The sequence below is a fragment of the Pristiophorus japonicus genome, chromosome 22 (genome assembly GCF_044704955.1).
Source record: "Pristiophorus japonicus isolate sPriJap1 chromosome 22, sPriJap1.hap1, whole genome shotgun sequence".
Classification (NCBI taxonomy): domain Eukaryota; kingdom Metazoa; phylum Chordata; class Chondrichthyes; family Pristiophoridae; genus Pristiophorus; species Pristiophorus japonicus.
This window is the reverse complement of record NC_091998.1, coordinates 9216454-9240610: the sequence shown is the minus strand read 5'-3', so window position 1 is coordinate 9240610 and position 24157 is coordinate 9216454. Positions and strand designations below refer to the sequence as shown.

The window sequence follows — 24157 nt, the reverse complement described above, 5'->3', positions numbered from 1 at the left end:
TCGTTGTATTCCCTCTATGGCAAGTATATCTTTCCTTGGGTAAAGAGACCAAAACTGTACACAATGCTCCAGGTGCGGTCTCACTAGGGCCCTCTATAGTTTTATTTTACTCTTATACTCAAATCTTTACTCTCATAATCAAATCCTCTTGTAATAAACGACAACATACCATTTGCTTTCTTAATTGCTTGCGGTACCTGCACATTATCTTTCAGGACTCGGAGACGAGAGTACTACCAACTAAGTCAAGCTGACACCGAAAGGCTCAGAACAATTCCAAACAGCCAGTTTTAGCGGCTGCTCCCGGATATAAACATGTAGTTATAAATCAGCAGCACTAATAGCTACTGTAAATGAGTTCTTTGTTCTATTACAAAGTAATGGTAATGAAGTGGAGCCTGAGCAAATGGGGCCTTTACTTGCACATTCCAAAAACTGGGTTGCCCAATAACTAGCGTGTACTACATTAGAAACAAATTTCAGTTAATGGAACCAGTGAGCAGTGGCTGAACACTCAGTTTTCAGTCAGGGATGACGCGCGCGCGCGCGCACGCACGCACGCACGCGCGCACACACACACACACACACACACACACACGCATTATTTCGAAGAGCTGGGGAATTTTCTCCGGTGTCCTGGCAAGTATTTATCCCTCCACCATCACGAAAACCGATCACCTGGTCAGTATCACATCACTGTTTATGGGAGCTTGCTGTGCGCACAGAGGCTGCTGCGTTTGCTATATTGCAACACTTCCATAAAATTAAACCAGTTGTGCTTCAAGACGAATGCTGTATTACGAGTGTGTGCTCAGGAAAAAAATGCCATTTACAAAAAAAACATTTCATTTGTTCACTCACGGAACATGGGCATCGCTGGCAAGGCCAGCATTTATTGCCCATCCCTAACTGCCCTTGAGAAGGTGGTGGTTAGCCGCCTTCTTGAACCGCTGCAGTCCGTGTGGTGACTTTTTTGTAGTAGTTTGATAAAACTGGGTGTCTCGCTGGGCCATTTCAGAGGGCAGTTAAGAGTCAACCACATTTCTGTGGGTCTGGAGTCACAAATAGGCCAGACCGGGTAAGGACGGCAGATTTCCTTCCCCAAAAGGACATTAGTGAACCAGATGGGATTTTACGACAACTTTATGGTCACCATTACTGAGATTGATTTAAATCACCTGAATTCAAATTCGCGAATGCAAGAACGTATGAACAGAAGGACGAGAAACAGGAGTAGGCCATATGGCCCATTCCACACAATCTCTCATCATAAGACAGCCCTCTCATTCCAAGGATGAATCTCGTAAACCTTCGTTGTACCACCTCTAAGACAAGTATGTCCTTCTTCAGATAAGGAGACTGAAACTATGCATAGTACTCCAGGGGTGGTCTCAACAAAGCCCTGTACAATTGTAGCAAGACTTCCTTACTCTTGTAATCCAACCCCCTTGCAATAAACCCAACATGCCATTTGCCTTCCTAAATGCTTGCTGTACCTGCTTGCTAACTCTGTATTTTCTGCATGAGGACACCAAAATTTCTCTGAACAACAAGAAGTTAATAGAAACATAGACAATGGGTGCAGAAGTAGCCCATTCGGCCCTTCGAGCCTGTACCACCATTCAATAAGATCATGGCTAATCATTCACCTTAGTACCCCATTCCTGCTTTCTCTCCATACTCCTTGATCCTTTTAGCCGCAAGGGCCATATCTAACTCCCTCTTGAATAAATCCAATGAACTGGCATCAACAACTCTCTGCGACAGGGAATTCCACAGGTTAACAACTCTGAGTGAAGAAGTTTCTCCTCATCTCAGTCCTAAATGGCTTACCCCTTATCCTTAAGACTGTGTCCCCTGGTTCTGGACTTCCCCAACATCGGGAACATTCTTCCTGCATCTAATCTGTCCAATCCTGTCAGAATTTTTGTATTGTTTCTCACCATGGTGGGGTTTGAAATGTCTCCAAATTATAAACGCAGGCCTCTGGATTACTAGTCCAGTAACACAACCACTATGCTACTGTACCATTACACTAAGCTTCTCTGCCTCAGTTTGAATAAGAACATGAGAAATAGGAGGAGTAGGCCATACGGCCCCTCGAGCTTATTCCGCCATTTAATACGATCATGGCTGATCCGATCATGGTCTCGGGTCCACTTCCCTGCCCACTCCCCATAACCCCTTATTCACTTATTGTTTAAGAAACTGTCTATTTCTGTCTTAAATTTATTCAATAGCCCAGCTTTCATAGCTCTTTGAGGCAGCGAATTCCACAGATCCACAACCCTCAGGAGAAGAAGTTTCTCCTCATCTCAGTTTTAAATGGGCGGCCCCTTATTCTAAGATCATGCCCTCTAGTTCGAGTCTCCACCATCAGTGGAAACATTCTCTCTGCATCCACCTTGTCAAGCCCCCTCATAATCTTATACGTTTCAATAAGATCACCTCTCATTCTTCTGAATTCCAATGAGTACAGGTCCAACCTACTCAACCTTTCTTTATAAGTCAACCACCTCATCCCTGGAATCAACCTTGCGAACCTTCTCTGAACTGCCTCCAAAGCAAGTGTATCATCCTTTCGTAAATATGGAAACCAAAACTGTACTCAGTATTTCACGTGTGGCCTCACCAATACCCTGTACAACTGTAACAAGACTCCAACCCCTTTGCAATAAAGGCCAAGATTCCATTGGCATTCCTGATCACTTGCTGTACCTGCATACTATCTTTTTGTGTTTCATGCACAAGCACCCCCAGGTCCCGCTGTACTGCAGCACTTTGCAATCTTTCTCCATTTAAACAATAACTTGCTCTTTGATTTTTTTTCTGCCGAAGTGCATGACCTCACACTTTCCAACATTATACTCCTTCTGCCAAATTCTTGCCCACTCACTTCAGGGTGATCTGAGATTATAGAACCCCACAAGAGGTGGGTATGGAGCAGTTAATAGAGGTTCGGCAGCCCATGTTCTAACTCGCACCAAGTCCCGCTCACCCATCACCCTGTGCTTGCCAACCGACATTGGCTCCCAGTTAAGCAACGCCTCGATTTCAAAATTCTAATCCTGGTTTTCAAATACCTCCATGGCCTCGCCCCTCCCTATCTCTGTAATCTCCTCCAGCCCCACAACTAACCGCCCCCCCCCCCCCCCCAAGATGGCTGCGCTCCTCTAACTCTGCCTTCTTGAGCATCCCTGATTATAACTGCTCAACCACTGATAGCCATGCGTTCAGTTGCCTCGGCCTTAAGCTCTGGAACTCCCTCCCTAAACCTCTCCGCCTCTCTACCTCTTTCCTCTTTTAAGACGCTCCTTAAAACCTACCTCTTTGACCAAGCTTTTGGTCACCTGCGCTAATTTCTTCTTATGTAGCTCGGTGTCAATTTATTTGTATTGTCTTAAAATGCTCCTGTGAAGCGCCTTAGGACGTTTTACTACGTTAAAGGTGCTATATAACTAAGTTATTTTTGTTATTCCTCAAAAAATATCGGTATTGGAGCACGATTAAATAGAGCCATTAATAAAAACAATCAGAATCTTTGTACCTAGAGTTAGAGAATGCAAAAGAAGTAGGTAACGTTAAATGTGTACAAGGTCTTGGTTGGCAACAGTTCGGGAGGATTACGATATATTGTGCAAGGCTCTGCCAGTGGCCACGCGCCACATTTAGTGACCCGTAGTTTCGGGAGGGGGCTGGGGGTGGGGGGGGCGGCACAAGGCCCTGCTATCGACGCGCATGAGCCTCACTCACTTAATATAAATGCAGAAGTCTGGCCTCAGCCAAATCTCACGGCTTTGGGTGAAACTCTGCCCACAATGTGCGCCGTGGACAATACAAACCGAGGCACAGCAGGAGTCCAGGGACCTGGCCTGCTTAATGGGGCGCTATAGTCTGAGGTTGGGCGCTCCCCGAGCAAGTCTGAGATGAGTTGAGGAGAAAGCAGTAACGTCAAAGATGTGTTATCTACACAGTAATTAGTGTGGATACAGTACATTAGTGCTCTAATAAATCATATTTCTTTAAAGCAGCATTTTTAATTCATTTATTTATTTGTGCGCAGCTTCAGGGTAGGATTTTTTAAGATAAAACTGGTATTTTGCACAGACCAAAATCCCACAAACAGCAACGCAGATGATTGACCAGTTAATCAGTTTGTGGTGGCGTTGATAGGAGTATTTGCCCAGACAGAGAACACCCTGTTCTTGATGAGTGTCACACATTCCTCAACATTCAGCAGTGGGAGACTAGGACTTCGGCTCAATCATCTATAGGACTGCACCTCTGACAATACAACACTTCCTCGGTAATGCACTGGAGCAGTTCTACAAGGGGAACAACTCCGTTAAAATGATGTCAAGTTTATGCGTAATGCAGTTGCATGCTTATGGCCTGTATTAACTGAAAGTAGCTGGGCCCTTGCAATGCTGTACGTTAAAACATGTCCCCAACAAGACTACACAGCTCTGTAACTATCCAACTATACAGAAGGTTGTGGGTTCAAGTCCCACTCCAGAGACTTGCGCACATCAATCTAGGCTGACACTCCCGGTGCAGTGCTGAGGGAGTGCTGCACTGTCGGAGGTGCCGTCTTTCAGATGAGACGTTAACCGAGGCCCCATCTGCTCTTTCGGGTGGACATAAAAGATCCCATGGCACTATTCTGAAGAGGAGCAGGGGAGTTATTCCCAGTGTCCTGGGCCAATATTTACCCCTCAACTATCACTAAAAACAGATTATCTGGTCATCATGTTGCTGTTTGAGGGAGCTTGCTGTGTGCAAATTAGCTGCTGCGTTTCCTGTATTACAACAGTGACTACACTTCGCAAAGTACTTCAATGGCTGTAAAGCGCTTTGGAACGTGTAATGTTTGCATCTGTGAACATGCTCACAGATTTGTAGAGCTGTTGCATTGGGAGTGGCTTAGCCAGTCACGTGATGTTCACAAGACTCAATAAAACCCCAGCCAGTTGGGTCTAGGTTATCCACAATGAGGTATGCAGTTGTGAGCCAATGGATGAACTGGTAATGTGTAGTGTGATTGTTAAACCTTTGCTAATAAACCAACTAGTTCTTAATAGCAATGTGTTGCTATGAATTCTTAAGCAAAGAACCCATGAAGCAAATACATTACAAGACATCCTGAGGTCGTGAAAGACGCTATATAAATGCAAGTCTTTCTTCTTTTGTAATGCTCAATTCCATTATTATGGACCCATCACTTAATTGTAAATATTCTATAAGGTACTGCACCTTCAACAAAGTCATTCTCAGTGTAGGTGTGTTTCTGAATGCGGTCATCATCATCTTCATCATCCTCCTCCTGTTCCTCCTCCTCCTCAGGGTTATTCAGCACCTCCAGGCCAGCCTCAATGGCTTCAGCAAAGTCGTCCCTTCGATCTTTCCTCACCGCTTTCTCCTCGGGGTGCCGGGTCAGGCCCATCTCCAGCTGGTACACTTTGGTCAGAGTGAAGCTCTCGAAAGGCACCACTGCATACTCGCTGGGGACCCTGGCGCCCATGCTCACCTCGGCCTTGTCGATCTGCGAGTGCAAGAACTCCAGCAGGTCGTTGGGAAAATTCTCCTTGCTGTTCTGGGCCCCTCCCCCATGGGGAGCCGGCCCCTTCTTCTCCTGCACGGATTTCAGTTTCTCACTCATCATCTGGAGTTCCTGCTTTAGCTGAGCGATCTGCCGCTTGAGGCTCGCTGCGCGACTCAGGTAGTGCTCCTCCTGTTCCTGCAGGAGGGCCTGATAGTATTCTTTGCCGTACGGCTTCCCTGGAATACCAAGGAGAGCGTCGTTATCCGGCCGGGGGCTGCACTCCAGCAAGTACAGCAGGGAGATGAGACAGAAAAACAGAGCCAGGCCCAGCAGCAGGCGCCGTGTCCAAGCCTGCATTAGTAGGCCTCGGCGAGGCATCTCAGAGAGGATTACGGCACACGTTCTCTCGCAGGAAGAACCCGTCACCTCATTGATGTAGCGCTTGCTGCAGTGAAGCCAGCTTCAGGATAGCCGTGGGTTAAAGCCAGGTTTCTCCACGGGGGCAGTCCAATTTTGGTTAACGCTCTTGTCGTTTCATCAGAGTTGGCAAAATGAAACGAATTCGGATGGGGGGGGGGGGGGCCGGGCAGAACTTGGCTCGTCCTAGCCGGTTGTGCCACGGAGATGGAGAGGAACTTTGAGCCGGTTGGAATTCAGAATATCCTGCAGTGCTTCAGTACGGACAAGCTTATTACAGCAGACTCTAGTTGCGTTTTATGTCTGTCCCACAGTGGAACTCTAGTCCATTCCAGGTGAGGCCCCTTTTAGAAACAACTGGATGTCCATGGGGCGACGATGCCAGCTCCGATTTATTGGCGTTAATCTGGATCCTATTTGCTTAGAGCAGAAGGCAGCGACTCCCAGCAAGCCTGGGTGCCTGTCAAGTTTTATACGGGCAAGGACGAACCTCAAAGGGCCAACCGCTGATCAACAACAGGCCACTGAACAGTTTCCTGCAGCTAATTATACAGCTCAGAGCAGACCAGGCCTTTGTACTGCAGCTAAACCAGAGTGAAAAATATTTAATAGGTTCAGTTCACGAGATGCTGTTGTGTCAAAAAAAAACTTTTTTTTTCAGTGTTCTGTCAAACCGACTTGGTTTCTCTGGCAATTATTCGGGATGTCGCAGCAGAGTGGCGCTGGCAGTCTTCATGGATTTAGCAGCTAGCTGGACGTGTACTGATCAGTGAATGGGAAGGACACGGGAACCTGCCTCCTGAAAAGGACAGAGAGAGAAAGAAAAAAATCAGGTTAAAACATAAATAAATCAGGAAAAAAAAGTAGTAAAGGAGATCAGCCGTGACTCAGTGGGTAACATTCTCATCTGAGTCAGAGGGTTGTGGGTTCAAGTCCCACTCTGAAGACTCGAGCGCATAAATCCAGGCTGAGACTCCCAGCACAGTGCTGAGGGAGCGTTGGCACTGTCGGAGGTGTTGTCTTTCGCCTGAGAAGTTAAACCGCGACCCCGTCTGCTCTCTTGGGTGGATGTAAAAGATCCCATGACACTATCTCGAAGAAGAGCAGGGGAGTTATTCCCGGTGTCCTGGGCCAGTATTTATCCCTCAATCAACATAACAAAAACAGATTATCTGGTCATTATCACATTGCTGTTTGTGGGAGCTTGCTGTGTGCAAATTGACTACCGCGGTTCCTATATTACAACAGTGACTGCACTTCAAAAGTACTTCATTGGCTGTAAAATGCTTTGGGGCGCCCTGAGGTCGTGAAAGGCGCTATAGAAATGCAAATCTTTATATTGTATTGTATCCTGAATGCACCCTGCAAACTAAAACTTGTTTTGCAAATCCAATAACGAATGAGCAACTCTATTTGCAAACTAATGGAGAGTTAGGACAGCGTTGTAACACATGTCACAGGATATTGTTGGGGGGTTGGGGGGGGGGGGGGCCCTAACAGCAACAACATGCATTTATATAGCGTCTTTAACATAGTAAAACTCCCAATGTGCTTCACAGGAGCATAATGAAATAACATTTTACACCGAGCCACTTAGAGATATTAGGACAGGCTTGGACAAAGAGGTAGGTTTTTAAGAGGAAGACAGAGAGGAGGAAAGCTTTGGGGAGGGAAGTCCAGAGTTTAGGGCCGAGGCAGCTGAAGGCATGACCGCCAATGTTGGAGCAATTAGAATCGAGATTGGACAAGACGCAGAGATTTCGGAGAGTTGCAGGGATGGAGGAGGTTACAGAGATAGGGAGGGGAAAGGCCATGGAGGGATTTGAACACAAGGATGCAAATAATAACTTATGGACACTTATTCTAACTTCTAAAAGACACCATCAGTTACCCAGAGAAAAACACAACTGTCTTTGCTGTAAACCATTTTTATCAATATATAGCGACAGAAATGTGTTATTAAATCAACAAAATACCGAAAAATTACACTCTGGCCTTTATGTTAAATTCTGCTATAGATTGCTTATCTAATCTGTCTTGCGAACTTTATGAATATTGAAGTCTCAAGACATTTGTGCTATACGACTTGCATTATGCCCAAAACCTAGACAGACGGAAATCTAACGAATTCGCAGATGCCAGTGTCCTCTCGTGCACTCGTTTCAAAACCTAGGACATCAATACACATTGGAGTTTAGAAGAATGAGGGGGGATCTTATTCTGATTCTGAGTGGGCTTGACAGGGTAGATGCAGAGAGGATGTTTCCCCTTGTGGGAGAATCTAGAACTCGGGTGCATAGTTTCAGAATAAGGGGTCGCCCATTTAAAATGGAAATGAGGAGGAATTTCTTCTCTCAGGGGGTCGTGAATCTTTGGAATTCTCTGCCCCAGAGACTGTGGAGTCTGGGTCATTGAATATATTTGTGGAGATAGACAGATTTTTGAAAGATAAGGGAGTCAAGGGTTATGGGGAGCAGGCAGGGAAGTGGAGTTGAGGCCAGAATCAGATCAGCCATGATCTTATTGAATGGCGGAGCAGGCTCGAGGGGCCAAGTGGCCGACTCCTGCTCCTATCTCTTATGTTCTAAGGTTTTGGATGTCATAAACCAAAACAGCAAGAATGCTCTCATAGTAAGTTAGTACTTTTAATGTCATCCTATTTACAGGAATAAAAAAAGTTCATTTTTTTGTACTTGCCACAATTTGTGTTTGGTGAGGCAAGAGCTATTTTCTCCTCTTCCCTTCAGCTCGAGTTACAGGAACTGAGCAAACAACCTGCTCCCAACCTGTAAACATCCGAGAACAGGCTCAAACAGCGCGTCCTGGACAGTGTTCCTCTCTGATTCCCGGGGCGAGAGTCTCTGGGTTCCCGCAATGGAGATAAGGAAGTCACGGCACCACAGTATGATCGTCCAGTCTTGCTTCGAGCTCTGCGAGTGCGCCAATGCGCTGCTTTTCTGACAAGAAACTTCCAATCACTTTTTCCCCTCTCGTGGATGTTGCAAATTTCCAGTGTTGTACAAGTTTTCCGAGCCAAGGCAGTTGGAGCAGAGCATTTTCACGTTGATACGGCGGGAGCAATTGCAAGACAGCCTCGTTAGGAAAAGAGAGGGGCCATTTAGCCCCTCGAACATGTTCCGCTGTTTAATTAAATCATGGCTGATCTGTATCTTAATTCCATCTACTCGACTTGGTTTTGTAACTCTTACCTTAAAAAATATTCAACCTGCCTGTAACTGTCGGTAAACATAGAGCTTATATATACTACACCACATTCCCAGGAGTAATGTTTCATGGTTGACAATTTCCGTTTATACCAAGACTTGACACAATCAAGGTTGACACCCGGGTGCAGTACTGCATGGATGCTGCATTGTTGGTGGTGCCATCATTCAAGTTAACCCACGGCTATCCTGAAGCTGGCTTCGCTGCAGCAAACGCTACGTCAACGAGGTGACGAGTTCTTCCTGCGAGAGAGCGTGTGCAGTAATGCTCGCAGCGATGCCTCGCTGAGGCCTACTAATGCAGGCTTGGACATGGCACCTGCTGTTGGGCCTGGCTCTGTTTTTCTGTCTCATCTCCCTGTTGTACTTGCTGGAGTGCACTTTAAAAAAAAAAAGGAAACCAGGGTATTCTCAGTGTCCTGGCCAACATTCCTCCCTCAAAAAAACATCAGTGTAACTGGTCATTTATCTGGATCTTCCTGCAAAAAGGGCTGCCATATTTACCTACCTAACCAGGGCACTTAAACATAGAAAATAGGTGCAGGAGTAGGCCATTCAAGCCTGCACCAGCATTCAATAAGATCATGGCTGCAACTCATCGCATCTCTGAAAATGCTTCAGTTACGATAAAGCGCTATACAAATATAAATTCTCTTCAAAGTATTTTTTGGATGAAGAGTTGCAGAAGAAGATGCCCTTCCCAAGGTCTATGGAGTATTAAGCCATACTGATCTGGGTGCCTTCAAGTCACCTGCAACAACATCTGCAAGTTCCCTCTGACTTAGAAATATATCGGCCATTCCTGCATCGTCGCTGGGTCAAAATCCTGGAACTCACTCCCTAACAGCACTGTGGGAGCACCTTCACCATACGGACTGCAGCGGTTCAAGAAGGCGGCTCACCACCACCTTCTCAAGGGGCAACTGGGGATGGGCAATAAATGCCGGCCTTGCCAGTGACGCCCACATCCCATGGACGAATAAAAAAAAAATGTCATTGCATTCTAAAGAGATGCTGATGTATCTGCAAAGCTCCAGTTACCCTCAGCCTGGTACTGACCATGATAGGTTGAGTAGGTTGGGCCTCTACTCATTGGAATTCAGAAGAATGAGAGGTGATCTTATCGAAACGTGCAAGATTATGAGGGGGCTTGACAAGGTGGATGCAGAAAGGATGTTTACACTGATAGAGGAGGCTAGAACTAGAGGGCACGATCTTAGAATAAAGGGCCGCCCATTTAAAACTGAGATGAGGAGAAATTTCTTCTCTGAGGGTTGTGATGTGGAATTTGCTGCCTCAGAGAGCTGTGAAAGCTGGGACATTGAATAAATGCAAGACAGAAATAGACAGTTTCTTAAATGACAAAGGAACAAAGGGTTATGGGACCTGAGTTCATGATCAGATCAGCCATGATCGTATTAAATGGTGGAGCAGGCTCGAGGGGCCGTATGGCCTACTCCTGATGTTCTTATAGCCTTGAGCTCTCTGAAAACAACTTGCATTTATATAGCACCTTTAACGTTGTGAAACGTCCCAAGTCACTTCACAGGAACATTATCCAACAAAATTGGACGCCGAGCCACATAAGGAGATTTTAAGACAGGTGACCAAAAGCTGGGTCAGAGAGGTAGGTTTTACAGAACGTTTCAGAGGAGGCGAGAGCGAGGTAGAGATGTTTAGGGAGGGAGTTCCAAAGTTTAGAGTGGCAATTGCGAGCACGGCCGCCAAAGGTGGAGTGATTCATTTGGGTGGATGCACAAGAGGTCAGAATTGGAGGAGTGCAGAGGCTGCACGGTGCAGAGAGCCTCGTTGGTGCCAAGGCTGGTTTGCTAATCTTGCTCACTTCGAGGAGCTCTGGAAAATGCCACATTGCACAATGACCAGCGTTTCACTTTCGGATGGTTCCCCTGCAGAGGAGGTGGGGCAGGTGAACCGGCTTCTGGAAGTTTTAATTAGGAAACCTGGCAATCATCATTTCTCATTTGCAAGCAACACAAGGCAGTTTTTATTGCATTTTCAAAACGTAATTATACTACGTTTGCTAATTAGAAACTGTAACATCCCGTGGGAGCAAAGGATGGGAATTATCTGCTGACTTGCAATGAAAAAGAAAAGTAAATGAGAACATAAGGAAATGATGAAAACCTGAACGATAAATGGGCACATCTGGAAATAAACAGCAGGATGATCAGATATGCTGAAACATTAACTCTGCCATTTCTTTTTTCAGATCCTGATGGACCTGCTGCACCTTCCCAGCATTTTCTATTCTGATTTCACACCAGGCAAATGAGCAATCGGTTCCTCATCTTGGCCATGAAACTTGGCCGGGATGGCGTGATACTGAGGCAAGTGGCTGTGTCGTAGAGAGGAGGGGAGCCATGGGGCACTATCCACAGGTGTCAGCCGTGACTCGTTGGGGAGCACTCTCGCCTCAGAGTCGGGTAGTCATTGGTTCAAGTCCACGCGAGAGGACAACAGAGTGACAGGGCCTGGCTTTAACGTCTCATCCGAAAGACGGCACCTTCGACAGTGCAGCACTCCCTCAGTGCTGCACTGGGAGTGTCAGCCTAGATTTTTGTGCTCAAGTCTCTGGAGTTTGGACCTTGTGGGGGAAAGGCAAGAAAAGAAAAAAAAAAAGACAGACTTGCATTTATATAGCGCCTTTCACGACCTCCGGACATCCCAAAGCGCTTTACAGCCAATGAAATACTTTTGAAGTGTAGTCACTGTTGTAATGTAGGAAACGTGGCAGCCAATTTGCACACAGCAAGCTCCCACAAACAGCAATGTGATAATGACCAGATAATCTGTTTTTTTATGTTATGTTGATTGAGGGATAAATATTGGCCAGGACACCGGGGATAGCTCCCCCTGCTCTTCTTTGAATAGTGCCATGGGATGTTTTTACATCCAGCTGAGAGAGCAGACGGGGCCTCGGTTTAACGTCTCATTCGAAAGATGGCACCTCCGACACTGCACTGGGAGTGTCAGCCTAGATTTTTGTGGTCAAGTCTCTGGAGTGGGGCTTGAACCCACAACCTTCGGTCACGCAGAGTCAGCATGGATTTATGAAGAGGAAGTCACGTTTGACAAATTTGCTGGAATTCTTTGAGGATGTAACGAACAGGGTCGCTAAAGGGGAACCAATGGATGTGGTGTATTTGAACTTCCAGAAGACATTTGACCAGGTGCCACATAAAAGGTTATTGCACATGATAAAAGTTCACGGGGTTGAGGGTAATATATTATAGCATAGATAGAGGATTGGCTAACTAACAGAAAACAGAGAGTCGGGATAAATGGCTCATTCTCTGGTTGGCAACCAGTAACTAGTGGGGTGCCGCAGGGATCAGTGCTGGGACCCCAACTATTTACAATCTATACTAACGACTTGGAAGAAGGGATTGAGTGTAACGTAGCCAAGTTTGCTGACGATACAAAGATGGGAGGAAAAGCAATGTGTGAGGAAGACACAAAAAATCTGCAAAAGGACATAGACAGGCTAAGTGAGTGAGCAAATGTTTGGCAGATGGAGTATAGTGCAGAAAGTGTGAGGTCATGCACATTGGCAGAAAAAAATCAAAGAGCAAGTTGTTGTTTAAATGCAGAAAGATTGCAAAGTGCCGCAGTACAGCGGGACCTGGGGGTACTTGTGCATGAAACACAAAAGGATAGTATGTAGGTACAGCAATTGATCAGGAAGGTATCTTGGCCTTTATCGCAAAGGGGATGGAGTATAAAAGCAGGGAAGTCTTGCGACAGCTATATAAGGTATTGGTGAGGCCACACCTGGAACACTGCGTGCAGTTTTGGTTTCCATATTTATGAAAGGATATAATTGCTTTGGAGGCAGTTCAGAGAAGGTTCACTAGGTTGATTCCGGGGATGAGGGGGTTGACTTATGAGGAAAGGTTGAGCAGGTTGGGCCTCTTACTCATTGGAGTTCAGAAGAATGAGAGGTGATCTTATTGAAACGTATCAGATTATGAGGGGGCTTGACAAGGTGGATGCAGAGAGGATGTTTCCTCTGATGGAGGAGACTAGAACTAGAGGGCATGATCTTAGAATAAGGGGCCACAAATTTTTTAAACAGGGACGAGAAGAAATTTCTTCTGAGGGTTGTAAATCTGTGGAATTTGCTGCCTCAGAGAGCTTTGGAAGCAGGGACATTAAATAAATTTAAGACAGAATGAGACAGTTTCTTAACTGATAAGGGGTAAGGGGTTATGGGGAGCGGGCAGGGAGGTGGAGCTAAGTCCATGATCAGATCAGCCATGATCTTATTGAACGGCGGAGCAGGCTCGAGGGGCTGTATGGCCTATTCCCGCCTGTTCCTATTTCTTATGTTATGTTCTGACACAAAGGCGAGGGTGCTGCCCACTTAGCATTTAGCCACGGTTGCCACTATAATATGATACGGTGGCCAGCACCAGTGAAGCAAGCACGGGGCAAAGCTGTGACTTTGTTGTCCACAGTACTCAGTGGAACGAGACTGGCCCTCGAGGTGCAGTGATTGCTTTCGAGAAGCTGGATCCTTGGACCCAACGCTGAGGCACAGAAATAAACCCGGCTCCAGCAAGTTATTCTTGTCTGTGGGGAAGCAGGAGCCCAACCGCCAGCATAAGGAACAATGGAATTTAAATTTGTTTCCCCCCCCCCCCCCAAGAGTTCTGGCAGCCACTACTTTCATGTCTGTTTTCGGCACTTCAGCATTCCACAAGAGCTACTAACAGTAAAGATGCTGCACGACCACTGAAAATGAGTCCCCCTGCAAGTTCCATAGCCAATTTTACACAGCTGCTCGATCCTGGGAGACCAGCATATGGAAGCCAGCATTTATACATTTAAACCTGGCTCTTCTACACCAGCAACAGACTCACTAGCTCGGGCATTTTGTTTCTTGGAATCGGAACTAAAATGGTACCAACATAATCGCCCTTTTTGCGTGAAGAGTTGCAAAAGTTGAAACCCCTTTCCAAACATATACAGAAATGGTGAGTGGGTCCTGAATATGGTCGTCTATATTCCCTCCCTTCCACGGCCCCCCCCTCCCCCACCCAAAGTTTCCCCAAATATATCTTCCTGAAGACAATGCTAACTTCAGAAGCAGCCCTGCTGCTCAGCTACTCCAATTGGTGAGATTGCTTTTCATAAAATGATGCAGAATCAACGTAACAAAAACAAGATTATCTGGGTCATTTTCACATTGCTGTTTGTGGGAGCTTGCTGTGCGCAAGTTGGCTGCCGCGTTTCCCACGTTACAACAGTGACTACACGTCAAAAGTGCTTCATTGGCTGTAAAGCGCTTTGGGACGTCTGGTCATGAAAGGCGCTATATGAATGCAAGCCTTTCTTTATTTCATTTACAGCACAGGAGGAGGCCATTCGACCATGAGATTAGTGCCAGGACTGAGCAGTTGATGAGATCTAGTATGCTGGGGACAAGGTCGATTAACCCCTTCGCCAGTACAAGCAACTTTTAAGAAAAGAGTAGACAGATATTTGAAGCAGAGGAACGTACAGGGCTATGGGGAGGGCAGGGTAGTGGGATTAGTATTGCATTGCTTCAGAGACCGAACGACCACTTTCTGAGCTGCGAGCATCCATGGTTATAAGTTGGCATTCATGGGATCAGCAGACAGAAGTCCACACTATTTAAAAAAATAATAGGGCCTTCATTTTACAACTAAGATGGAGAATACAAAAACGAATTACATAAAATGAAAGGTGGGGAAATTTAATAAAGTATGATAGCCTGTAAAATGCAGCGTAATAATATTTTTTTAAATAAAAAAAAACAAGCAAGTTATTTGGTGGCTGACAGTCATTTCCTTTGGATACAGTCCAAGTAATTACAATCTTAAACAGGAGTTAGTGCCGGACTGGAATTGAAGTTTTTTGAGCACCATCAGACTGCGAACACGGTTTTACACAACAGAAACCACAAACTAAACCAACTTGCATTTATATAGCACCTTTTAACATAGTGAAATGTCACAAGGCGCTTCAAACAAAATTTGACATCGAGCCACATGAGACAACAGGGCAGACGACCAAAAGCTTGGTCAAAGAGGTAGGTGTTGGGGAGCATCTTAAAGGAGAGAGAGGTGGTGAGGCACAGGGGTTTAGGGAGGAAATTCCAGAGCTAAGGCCTTGGGCAGCTGAAGGCACGGTCGCTAATGGTGGAGCGATTAAAATCGGGGATACTCAAGAGGCCAGAATTAGAGGAGCACAGAGATCTCGGAGGGTTGTGGGGCTGAAGGAGGTTATAACCTACAGGGCAGGGGGATTGTGGACTTGACACACAAGCAAAGAGATGGAAATGGCCCGAAATCAATTCACAAACTCAATGCAGACTCCATCCAACCTTCACTATCACACCTACTCTCATTAGCAGATGGGGGCAATGAGAGGTAGTCTCTTACATCAGGTTAGAAATACAAATAAATCCCAGAATAAAGTTGAGGTATTAGCAGACTTCGGACTGAGGTCAGTTAATGGATACAAAAACAAAGATTAATACTCGAGATTACCTTTAATATTAAGGCAGTATTTATTTCACCATGCAACGAGCCCATTCGCACCAGTGAGCCCATCCCCTCCCATGCATCGTGTACAATTTTCACTCGTGTGGCCGCTTAAGTTATTTACATTCCTGAGGGAGGCAGGCAAGACTTTGAAGAAGCCATAACGATGAACTTCCTCCAGACAATGTCATCTCCTGAGTAACATGCCTCTTGGTACCCCACGAGGAATAGCACAATGAACGTGACAAATTTGAATCGACAGCATGTGCGAGCATCACACTCGTGAGGAAAGAAAAAAGACTTGCATTTATATAGCGCCTTTCACAACCACCAGACGTTCTAAAGCGTTTTACAGCCAATGATGTACTTTTGGAATGTAGCTACTGTGGTAATGTAGGAAACATGGCAACCAATAAAAGTACAGCAAATCCCACAAACAGCAATGTAATAATGACCAGATAATCTGCTTTTTTTTTTAAAAAAGTGTTGTTGACTGAGGAATAAATATTGGCCAGGACACCAGGAAAAACTCCCCTGCTCCTCTTCAAAATAGTGCCACGGGATCTTTTACGTCCACCTGAGAGCAAGCAGACGGGGCCTCGGTTTAACGTCTCATCCGAAAGGCGACACCTCCGACAGTGCAGCACTCCCTCAGTATTGCACCGGGAGTGTCTGTCTAGATTTTTGTGCTCAAGTCTCTGGAGTGGGACTTGAACACACAAACTTCTGACTCAGAGGCTACCCACTGAGCCACGGCTGAGGTGCAATACAAGTTATAAAGCGTAAGCCGTGGATGTCAGAATATTACAAGACGGCAGAATATTCAGGAAGAGAAAGCTGGCTAGTGTCCTATCTCTGCACACACCACACGCACACATTTCTTTTGAAACAATGTACCTTTGGGTGGTGATAGACAAGGACTCCTTGTATTCTTGTAAAAAAGTTGACAATTATGGATAGATCCGAATATGTGTTCATTTAGTTTGACTCCAAAACTTAATTCCCTATAATTCGAATACAAATTTTTTAGTAATACTGAACAATTCTATACCAGTGAGTAACTGGGATGTGGCATGCCGAGCATATGTGACTCTCCCAAGCTAATCATTCAATTTTTTGATTCCACTCGGCCTTTTAAATGCCTTGCTCCTTTAATCTTTACATCTGGTATCCACCATTTCTACACCCCTGCCCCCAGGTCATAATTAGGCTTACAAGAAAGGTTGCTGCCATCTTCATTCCGGGGCAGACAAGAGTATTTTATGGTTGCAAAGGCACTCTCGTCGTTTTGGCAGAGACAGACAGCACAAACGTAGCTTTGCCAGTAAAAACTTCAAATAAGAACCTTACCCACGCAGTTGTGCCCGCTCGCATGCTCCAAGTCCGCTTGAGTGAGCGGCGCCTCGTCTAGAGCAGACCCTTCGCTCTCCAAACTTGAGGTACAGTCGCACCGAGCCGCCTGGAAGCGGAGAAAGAAAGCCACATCAGTGTCACGGCAAATGTCTCGATCAAAGCAAAGCAACCCATGTGTTTGTTATTATCCTAACCCAGTGCAGCGCAGACCGTTACTGCTTTGCCTGTTGTAAATGTTGTCTTGGGGGTGGGAGATCCTGTAGTAATGCCTGTAAATCCACGGAGGGTTTTTTGGGGGGCTGGGGCGGGGGAAGGGGGGGGTTTGAGGAGGAGGGGCATAAAGGAAAACGAGGATGACTGCTTTCTTGGCAACCCGACTCCTGACAAAACAGAACTCGGCTTAAGAGAGCCTGACATTCCTCTTATCTCAGGCCTCCAAATCCCTCCAGTTTTTTTTTAACCAATTTCTTCCTGAATTATGCCAGCCTTTTTTAGCAAGAGAAAAGAATTAAAAAAAACAGGTTTGCTCTTGGTCTTTTACAAGTCATTAGCTACTTTAAACATCCTGCTCCAACTTGTCTGCTCAGCATGGATCCACATGTGGTAGCTGAAGTAGGCAGCAGTGTTTAAACAACAACTAACATTGATATAGCGCTTTTAACCAAGTAAAATGGCCCAAGGCGCATCACAGGAGCGATTATCAAACAAAATTTGACACAGAGCCACCAAGATATCCTCATTGTCTTTGGGTGTGCGCCCCATTTAACGGACTGCGCGACCCATTCAAATTCCTGTGCGCCCGTGGTTTTTCCATTTAAAAGCCAATGAGCCAGCTGCCCGGGACCTCCAGAGCCCTGCCCGGCCACACAGATTACCGAGAACATTACAAGCCACATATTAGGACAGGTGACAAAGAGGTAGGTTTTAAGGAGGAGAGAAAGGTAGAGAGGAGTGAGAAAGAGATCCTACACGGATGTCACAATTAGTTCCATTATCATAAGAACATAAAAACTAGGAGCAGGAGGAGGCCTTTCGGTCCTTCGAGCCTGCTCCGCCATGCAATAGGATCATGGCTGATGATCTACCTCAACTCCACTTTCTTGCACGATCCCTTGGTTCCCTTAATATGCAAAAAATCTCGGTCTTGAAGATACTCAAAGACTGAGCATCCGCAGCCTCTGGGGCAGAGAATTCCAAAGATTCACTACCCTCTGAGTCAAGAGATTTCTCTTTATCTCAATCCGAAATGGCCAACCCCTTATTCTGAGACTGTGACCCCTGGTTCTAGACTCCCCAGCCAGGGGGAAATATCCACCCTGTAAGAATATCCTTTCACCGTATCGTAGTATTAGGCTTTGGTCTCGGTCAGTGTTTATGCTCCACACGAGCCTCCTCCTACCCTCCTCCTCCTCACCCCTTCAACATATCCTTCTCTTCCTTTCTCCCTCATGTGCATATCTAGCTTCCTCTTAAATGCCATCTATGCTATTCGTCTCAACCACTCCCTGTGAAAGCAAATTCTGCATTCTCACCACTCTCTGGGTAGGGTAAAGAATGATTGGATTTATTAGTGACATCAATTTCCCTTTATGCCATTAATGGTCCTGATCGAAAGTAGTATGAAGCACGAATGATTTAGAAACAAACTGCACCGGTGTACGATATTATGACGAGGTTGCCCGGCAGCAAGAGCTGAGGGTAATTTTATTCCACAATTCTAAGGGTTGAGAAGCTGAACAAGCTCCATTTTTGTGATGGCAGAGCACCTTCAGTTGGAATCTCTCAAGTGAACGCCAGCCTTAAAATGCGCTGCTGGCTCTAATCCTGCAGAAAGCCATTGTGCACTTGCCTTTGAGTCAGAAGGTTGTAGGTTGCAGCCCCCACCCCCTCCAGGACTCGAGCACGTAAACTAGGCTGGGGGTTGTGAGGTTGAAGGAGATTACAGAGATAGGGAGGGGCGAGGCCATGGAGGGATTTGTAAACAAGGATGAGAATTTTGAAATCGAGGCGTTGCTTAACCGGGAGCCAATGTAGGTCAGCGAGTGATGGGTGAGCGGGACTTGGTGCGAGTTAGGGCACGGGCTGCCGGGTTTTGGATCACCTCAAGTTTACATAGGGTAGAATGTGGGAGGCCAGCCAGGAGTGTGTTGGAATAGTCAAGTCTAGAGGCAACAAAGGCATGGATGAGGGTTTCAGCAGCATCATCAAAAGAAAATCAAAGATTTAGCTTGAAAAAAAAAAGTGCATATTTATAGGACTTTATCAGAAACGTCCCAAAGTGCTTCACATGCACTGAATTACATTTAAGTGCAGTGACTGCTGCGCTGAGAAATATACAACAGCTTGCGTTTATACAGCGCCTTTAACGTCATAAAACGCTCCCAAGGCACTCCACAGGAGCGATTATCAAACAAAATTAGACACCGAGTCACAGAATTAGGACAGGTGACCAAAGAGGTAGGTTTTAAGGAGCATCTCAACAGGAACACAGCAGGCACTGTCCGCACAGCAAGATCCCACAAATAGTATGGAGATAATCAAGCAGATAATCTGCATTGGTTGAAGACAGAATTTTCACCAGAGGAGAAGAACTCCACACACTTCTTTAATGTTTGCCTGAACCATCGAAATGCTTTTATAAAAAACAAGTACAAGCATCTATAAAGATTTGGGATCAGCCAAATATCCCTTTCCCTCTTTTTCTGTACACTGAATGTTCTTGTCTAGACTTCGAGTGCTGGCAACAGAATTGGGCAAATTGGCTTGGACACGCTTCGGAGCCACATAGTGCCAGGGTGATGAATGAATTCATTGATGCCCGGTTTCGTGTTCCAAACGGACATCAGCTTCACGCTTTCATTCTGCTGAGGGCTGATGCCCGTCTGTAACATGAAACTTTGCAAACACGGGGACTCTCAACGGACCAAGAACCCACCTCCGGCCTTGGTCCGACTCCCAAACCGATTCAGAGTTCCGGCCTGTGGCCAGACGTGCAGGCTCTGCTCCAACAAAAAAAGCTGTCTGTCACTGCTGCGGCCACCATGGGCACATAGTGCTTTGTTCCAGTTCATCTCATCTGCTGTGTGGAGGCCAGCTGGACAGAATATGGGATCACGAGTTTCAAAAAGAAAATATTGCACGCGATCCAGGTCGATGAGAAGCCACAACCCGATCCCTTGTGCCAGGGGACTGAATTATGAAAAGAGGCTTGAAAAGCTTGGTCATTTCAGCTTTGGAAGTTGGCAAATGAAGAGGAGACCTTTTATATAGAGGTATACATGATGAATCCAGGTTTTTGCAAGTCAAACTATGATTGCAGGGCAAGGGGGCATATGTACAAAAGGCATGTTGAGGATTGATGTTACACAAAGAGCGATCTGTACCGAGAATGCTCATCAGATAGGGTAGTGGAGGCAAAAACTCCAGTGATTCGAGTGGCAGTTCAATGCAATGGTGAGGTTGGGAGTGGGGGAGGTGAAGGAGCGGGGGGGGGTGGGGGGGTGTGCAGGGAGTCATAGACATCTGTGGAACGATGAGATAAATGGCCGCCCTCACCTGTCATTAAGTACCACACATCGCAGGAGAACCCGGACAGTCTATAATCTGAATGAATAATGATCTACAACAGCCGAGGCAAAAACAAAGGATGCCGCACCTAGACCAATTCCTTTCATTATAAAGAAAGCCTTGCATTTATACAGCGCCGTTCACGACCACCGGACGTCCTAAAGCACTTTACAGATAATTAAGTACCTTTTTTTTTTTGAAGTGTTGTCATTGTTGTAATGTAGGAAACGCGGCTTCTAATTTGCACACAGCAAGCTCCCACAAACAGCAATGTGACAATGACCAGATAATGTTTTTTTGTTATGTTGATTGAGGGATAAATATTGGCCCCAGGACACCGGGGATAACTCCCCTGCTCATTTTCGAAATAGTGCCACGGGATCTTTTACGTCCCCACCTGAGAGAGCAGACGGGGCCTCGGTTTAATGTCTCATCCGAAAGACGGCACCTCCGACAGTGCAGCGCTCCCTCAGCACTGCACTGGGAGTGTCAGCCTAGATTTTTGTGCTCAAGTCTCTGGAGTGGGACTTGAACCCAAAACTTTCTGACTCAGAGGAGAGGGTGCTGCCCACTGAGCCACAGCTGACACTATTCACGATGTCCACTCTTCTGTTCCTTTAATTAATGAGACAGCCTCACTCAGTATTGTGCTTCGCTATTCAGAGAACCTGCTGCTTGTTTACATAGGTGGCCAGTATCCCTATGGCATCCTTCCTGCTATAAAGTTTGGTCAAATCAAGCAACTGATGACTTCTACAATAGCAATGTCCATTCTGCAAATGAGAATGAGGTCATGAGGTGAGGGTGTTTCGGGAACTTTATTTTCATAGGGCGGGGCGCCACAAGTAAGCAATGGAATTTCCCACCATTTGCACGCAGTGCACAATAACTTTCCTCTATATCATCCCAACAATGCACCACAGTCAAACCACTGAAGAGCACTGACTACTGCAGCAGTACAACTCCTTCACTGGCGCTCTTTTTGGACGGAATACGGACGGGCTTATTTGCAGAGAATTCTTTTTGCACTGGGGTTCCTATTCAGGCCCCCAAGTTGCTCCAGCAATGTAGGTGACGAGGCGCCCACATTCATCCTGGAGGGTCTCCCATGAAGCTCCCACGCGAGGGATCTTCCAACCTTGCACTTCCAGAGAGGCTGTTACTGGTCTAGGAATCAAAGAGGCCTGTGCTAATGATCCAGAGACATGAGTTCAAATCCCACATGGCAGCTGGGGAATTTAAACCTGGAATAAAAAGCTAGTTTATCAATAATGATGACCATGAAACTACTGGATTGTCATAAAAACGCATCTGGTTCGCGAATATCCTTTAGGGAAGGATTTCTGTCGTCCTTATCGGTCTGGCCTACCTGTGACTCCAGACCCACAGCAACAGGATTCTGAACTGGTTAGCAGACAGGAAGCAAAGAGTGGGAATAACAGGTCCTTTTCAGGATGGCAGGCAGTGACTAGTGGGGTGCCGCAGGGTTCAGTGCTGGGACCCCAGCTATTTACAATATATATTAATGATTTAGACGAAGGAATTGAAGGTAATATCTCCAAGTTTGCAGATGATACTAAGCTGGGTGGCAGTGCGAGCTGCGAGGAGGATGCTCAGAGGCTGCAGGGGGACTTGGACAGGTTAGGTGAGTGGGCAAATGCATGGCAGATGCAGTATAATGTGGATAAATGTGAGGTTATCCACTTTGGTGGCAAAAACAGGAAGGCAGATTATCTGAATGGTGACAGATTAGTAAAAGGGGAGGTGCAAAAAGACCTGGGTGTCATGGTACATCAGCCATTGAAGGTAGGCATGCAAGTACAGCAGGCAGTAAAGAAAGCAAATGACAAGCTGGCCTTCATAGCGAGGGGATTTGAGTATAGGAACAGGGAGGTCTTACTGCAGTTGTACAGGGCCTTGGTGAGACCACACCTAGAGTATTGTGTGCAGTTTTGGTCTCCTAATCTGAAGAAGGACTTGCTATTGAGGGAGTGCAGCGGTGGTTCACCAGACTGTTTCCTGGGATGGCAGGACTGACATATGAGGAAAGACTGGATCAGCTAGGCTTATACTCACTGGAATTTAGATGAATGAGAGGGGCTCTCATAGAAATTTATAAAATTCTGACAGGACTGGACAGATTAGATGCAGGAAGAATGTTCCCAATGTTGGGGAAGTCCAGAAGCAGGGGTCACAGTCTAAGGATAAGGATTTAGGACCGAGATGAGGAGAAACTTTTTCACCCAGAGAGTTGTGAACCTGTGGAATTCTCTACCACAGAAAGTTGTTGAGTCCAGTTCGTTGGACACATTCAAAAGGGAGTTAGATGTGGCCTTTACAGCTAAAGGGATCAGGGGGTATGGAGAGAAGGCAGGGGTGGGGTATAGAGGTCGCATTATCAGACATGATCATATTGAATGGTGGTGCAGCTCGAAGGGCCGCATGGCCTGCTCCTGCACCTATTTTCTATGTTTCTATGCGTTGTATTCAAGGCGGCGACTCACCACCAACTTCTCAAGAGCAATTAGGGTTGGGCAATAAATGCTGACCTTGCTGGCGACACCCACAACCAGAGAATGAACAAAAACATAAAGACAAAGGAAAAGAAGCCAAGCACTCAATTTTCGGCTCGGGGTACACAATGTGTTCTCAATTGGCCAATGTTTCAAAACCAAGTGGACCTCGGCAGCCCACAGAGGCTGGTGTGCCTGGCGCCGTAGTGACTAGGATAGGGTGACGTGCTGCAAAACGACCGTAAGGTGGACCATTTGGAGAGTGCACTGGTTGATGTGAATCAAAACAGCAGCTTTCCCCCGCACCCCCCCGCCCCGCCCAGTGCACTTAAAAAGAACATCCCAAAGTGCTGTGCGACCAATGGAGCACTTTTTGAAGTGTGGTCACTGTTGTAATGTAGGAAACGATCGTACAAACAACAACAACTTGTATTTATATAGCGTCTTTAATAAATAAAACGTCCCAAGGCGCTATACAGGAGTGTTGGAAGACAAAAAAAAAAATTTGACACCAAGCCACATAAGAAATTATGGCAGATGACCAAAAACTTGGTCAAAGAGGTAGGTTTTAAGGAGGGTCTTAAAGGAGGAAAGAGAGGTAAGCGAGGCAGAGAGGTTTTGGCAGGAAATTCAATGGTTGAGCAATTATAAATCAGGCAGAATTTGAGGAGCGCAGCTATCTTGGGGGAGGCTGTGAGGTTGAAGGAGATGAGAGAAGGCGAGGGCCATGGAGGAATTTGTAAACAAGAATGAGAATTTTGAAATCGAGGTGTTGCTTAACCGGGAGCCAATGTCGGTCAGGGAGCACAGGGAATGATGGGTGAGCGGGACTTGGTGAGAGTTAGGACACAGGCAGCTGAGTTTTGGATCACCTCTAGTTTACGTCGGATAGAATGTGGAAGGCCAGTCAGGAGTGCATTGGATTGTCAAGTCTAGAGGTAACAGAGGCCTCGATGAGAGTCAGCACAATTTGGGTGGATTACAAAAGGTGTGGGGCAGCGTTTCCGCTAA

The 24157-nt window shown here is 46.1% G+C and overlaps 1 protein-coding gene across 2 annotated transcripts in view; it reads right to left on the bottom strand.

The window, feature by feature from the left end:
* Positions 1–24157, bottom strand: part of csgalnact2 (chondroitin sulfate N-acetylgalactosaminyltransferase 2) — a 73148-nt gene that overhangs the window by 34630 nt on the left and 14361 nt on the right. For both annotated transcript variants that reach the window (XM_070865600.1, XM_070865599.1), the window contains exons 2-3: positions 17064–17172; positions 5254–6758 (exon numbers count right to left, since the gene is read on the bottom strand). In XM_070865600.1, coding sequence (XP_070721701.1) covers positions 5254–5920 — 667 coding nt within the window. In that variant the 5' untranslated portion in view covers positions 5921–6758; positions 17064–17172. The remainder of the gene's footprint in view (positions 1–5253; positions 6759–17063; positions 17173–24157) is intronic.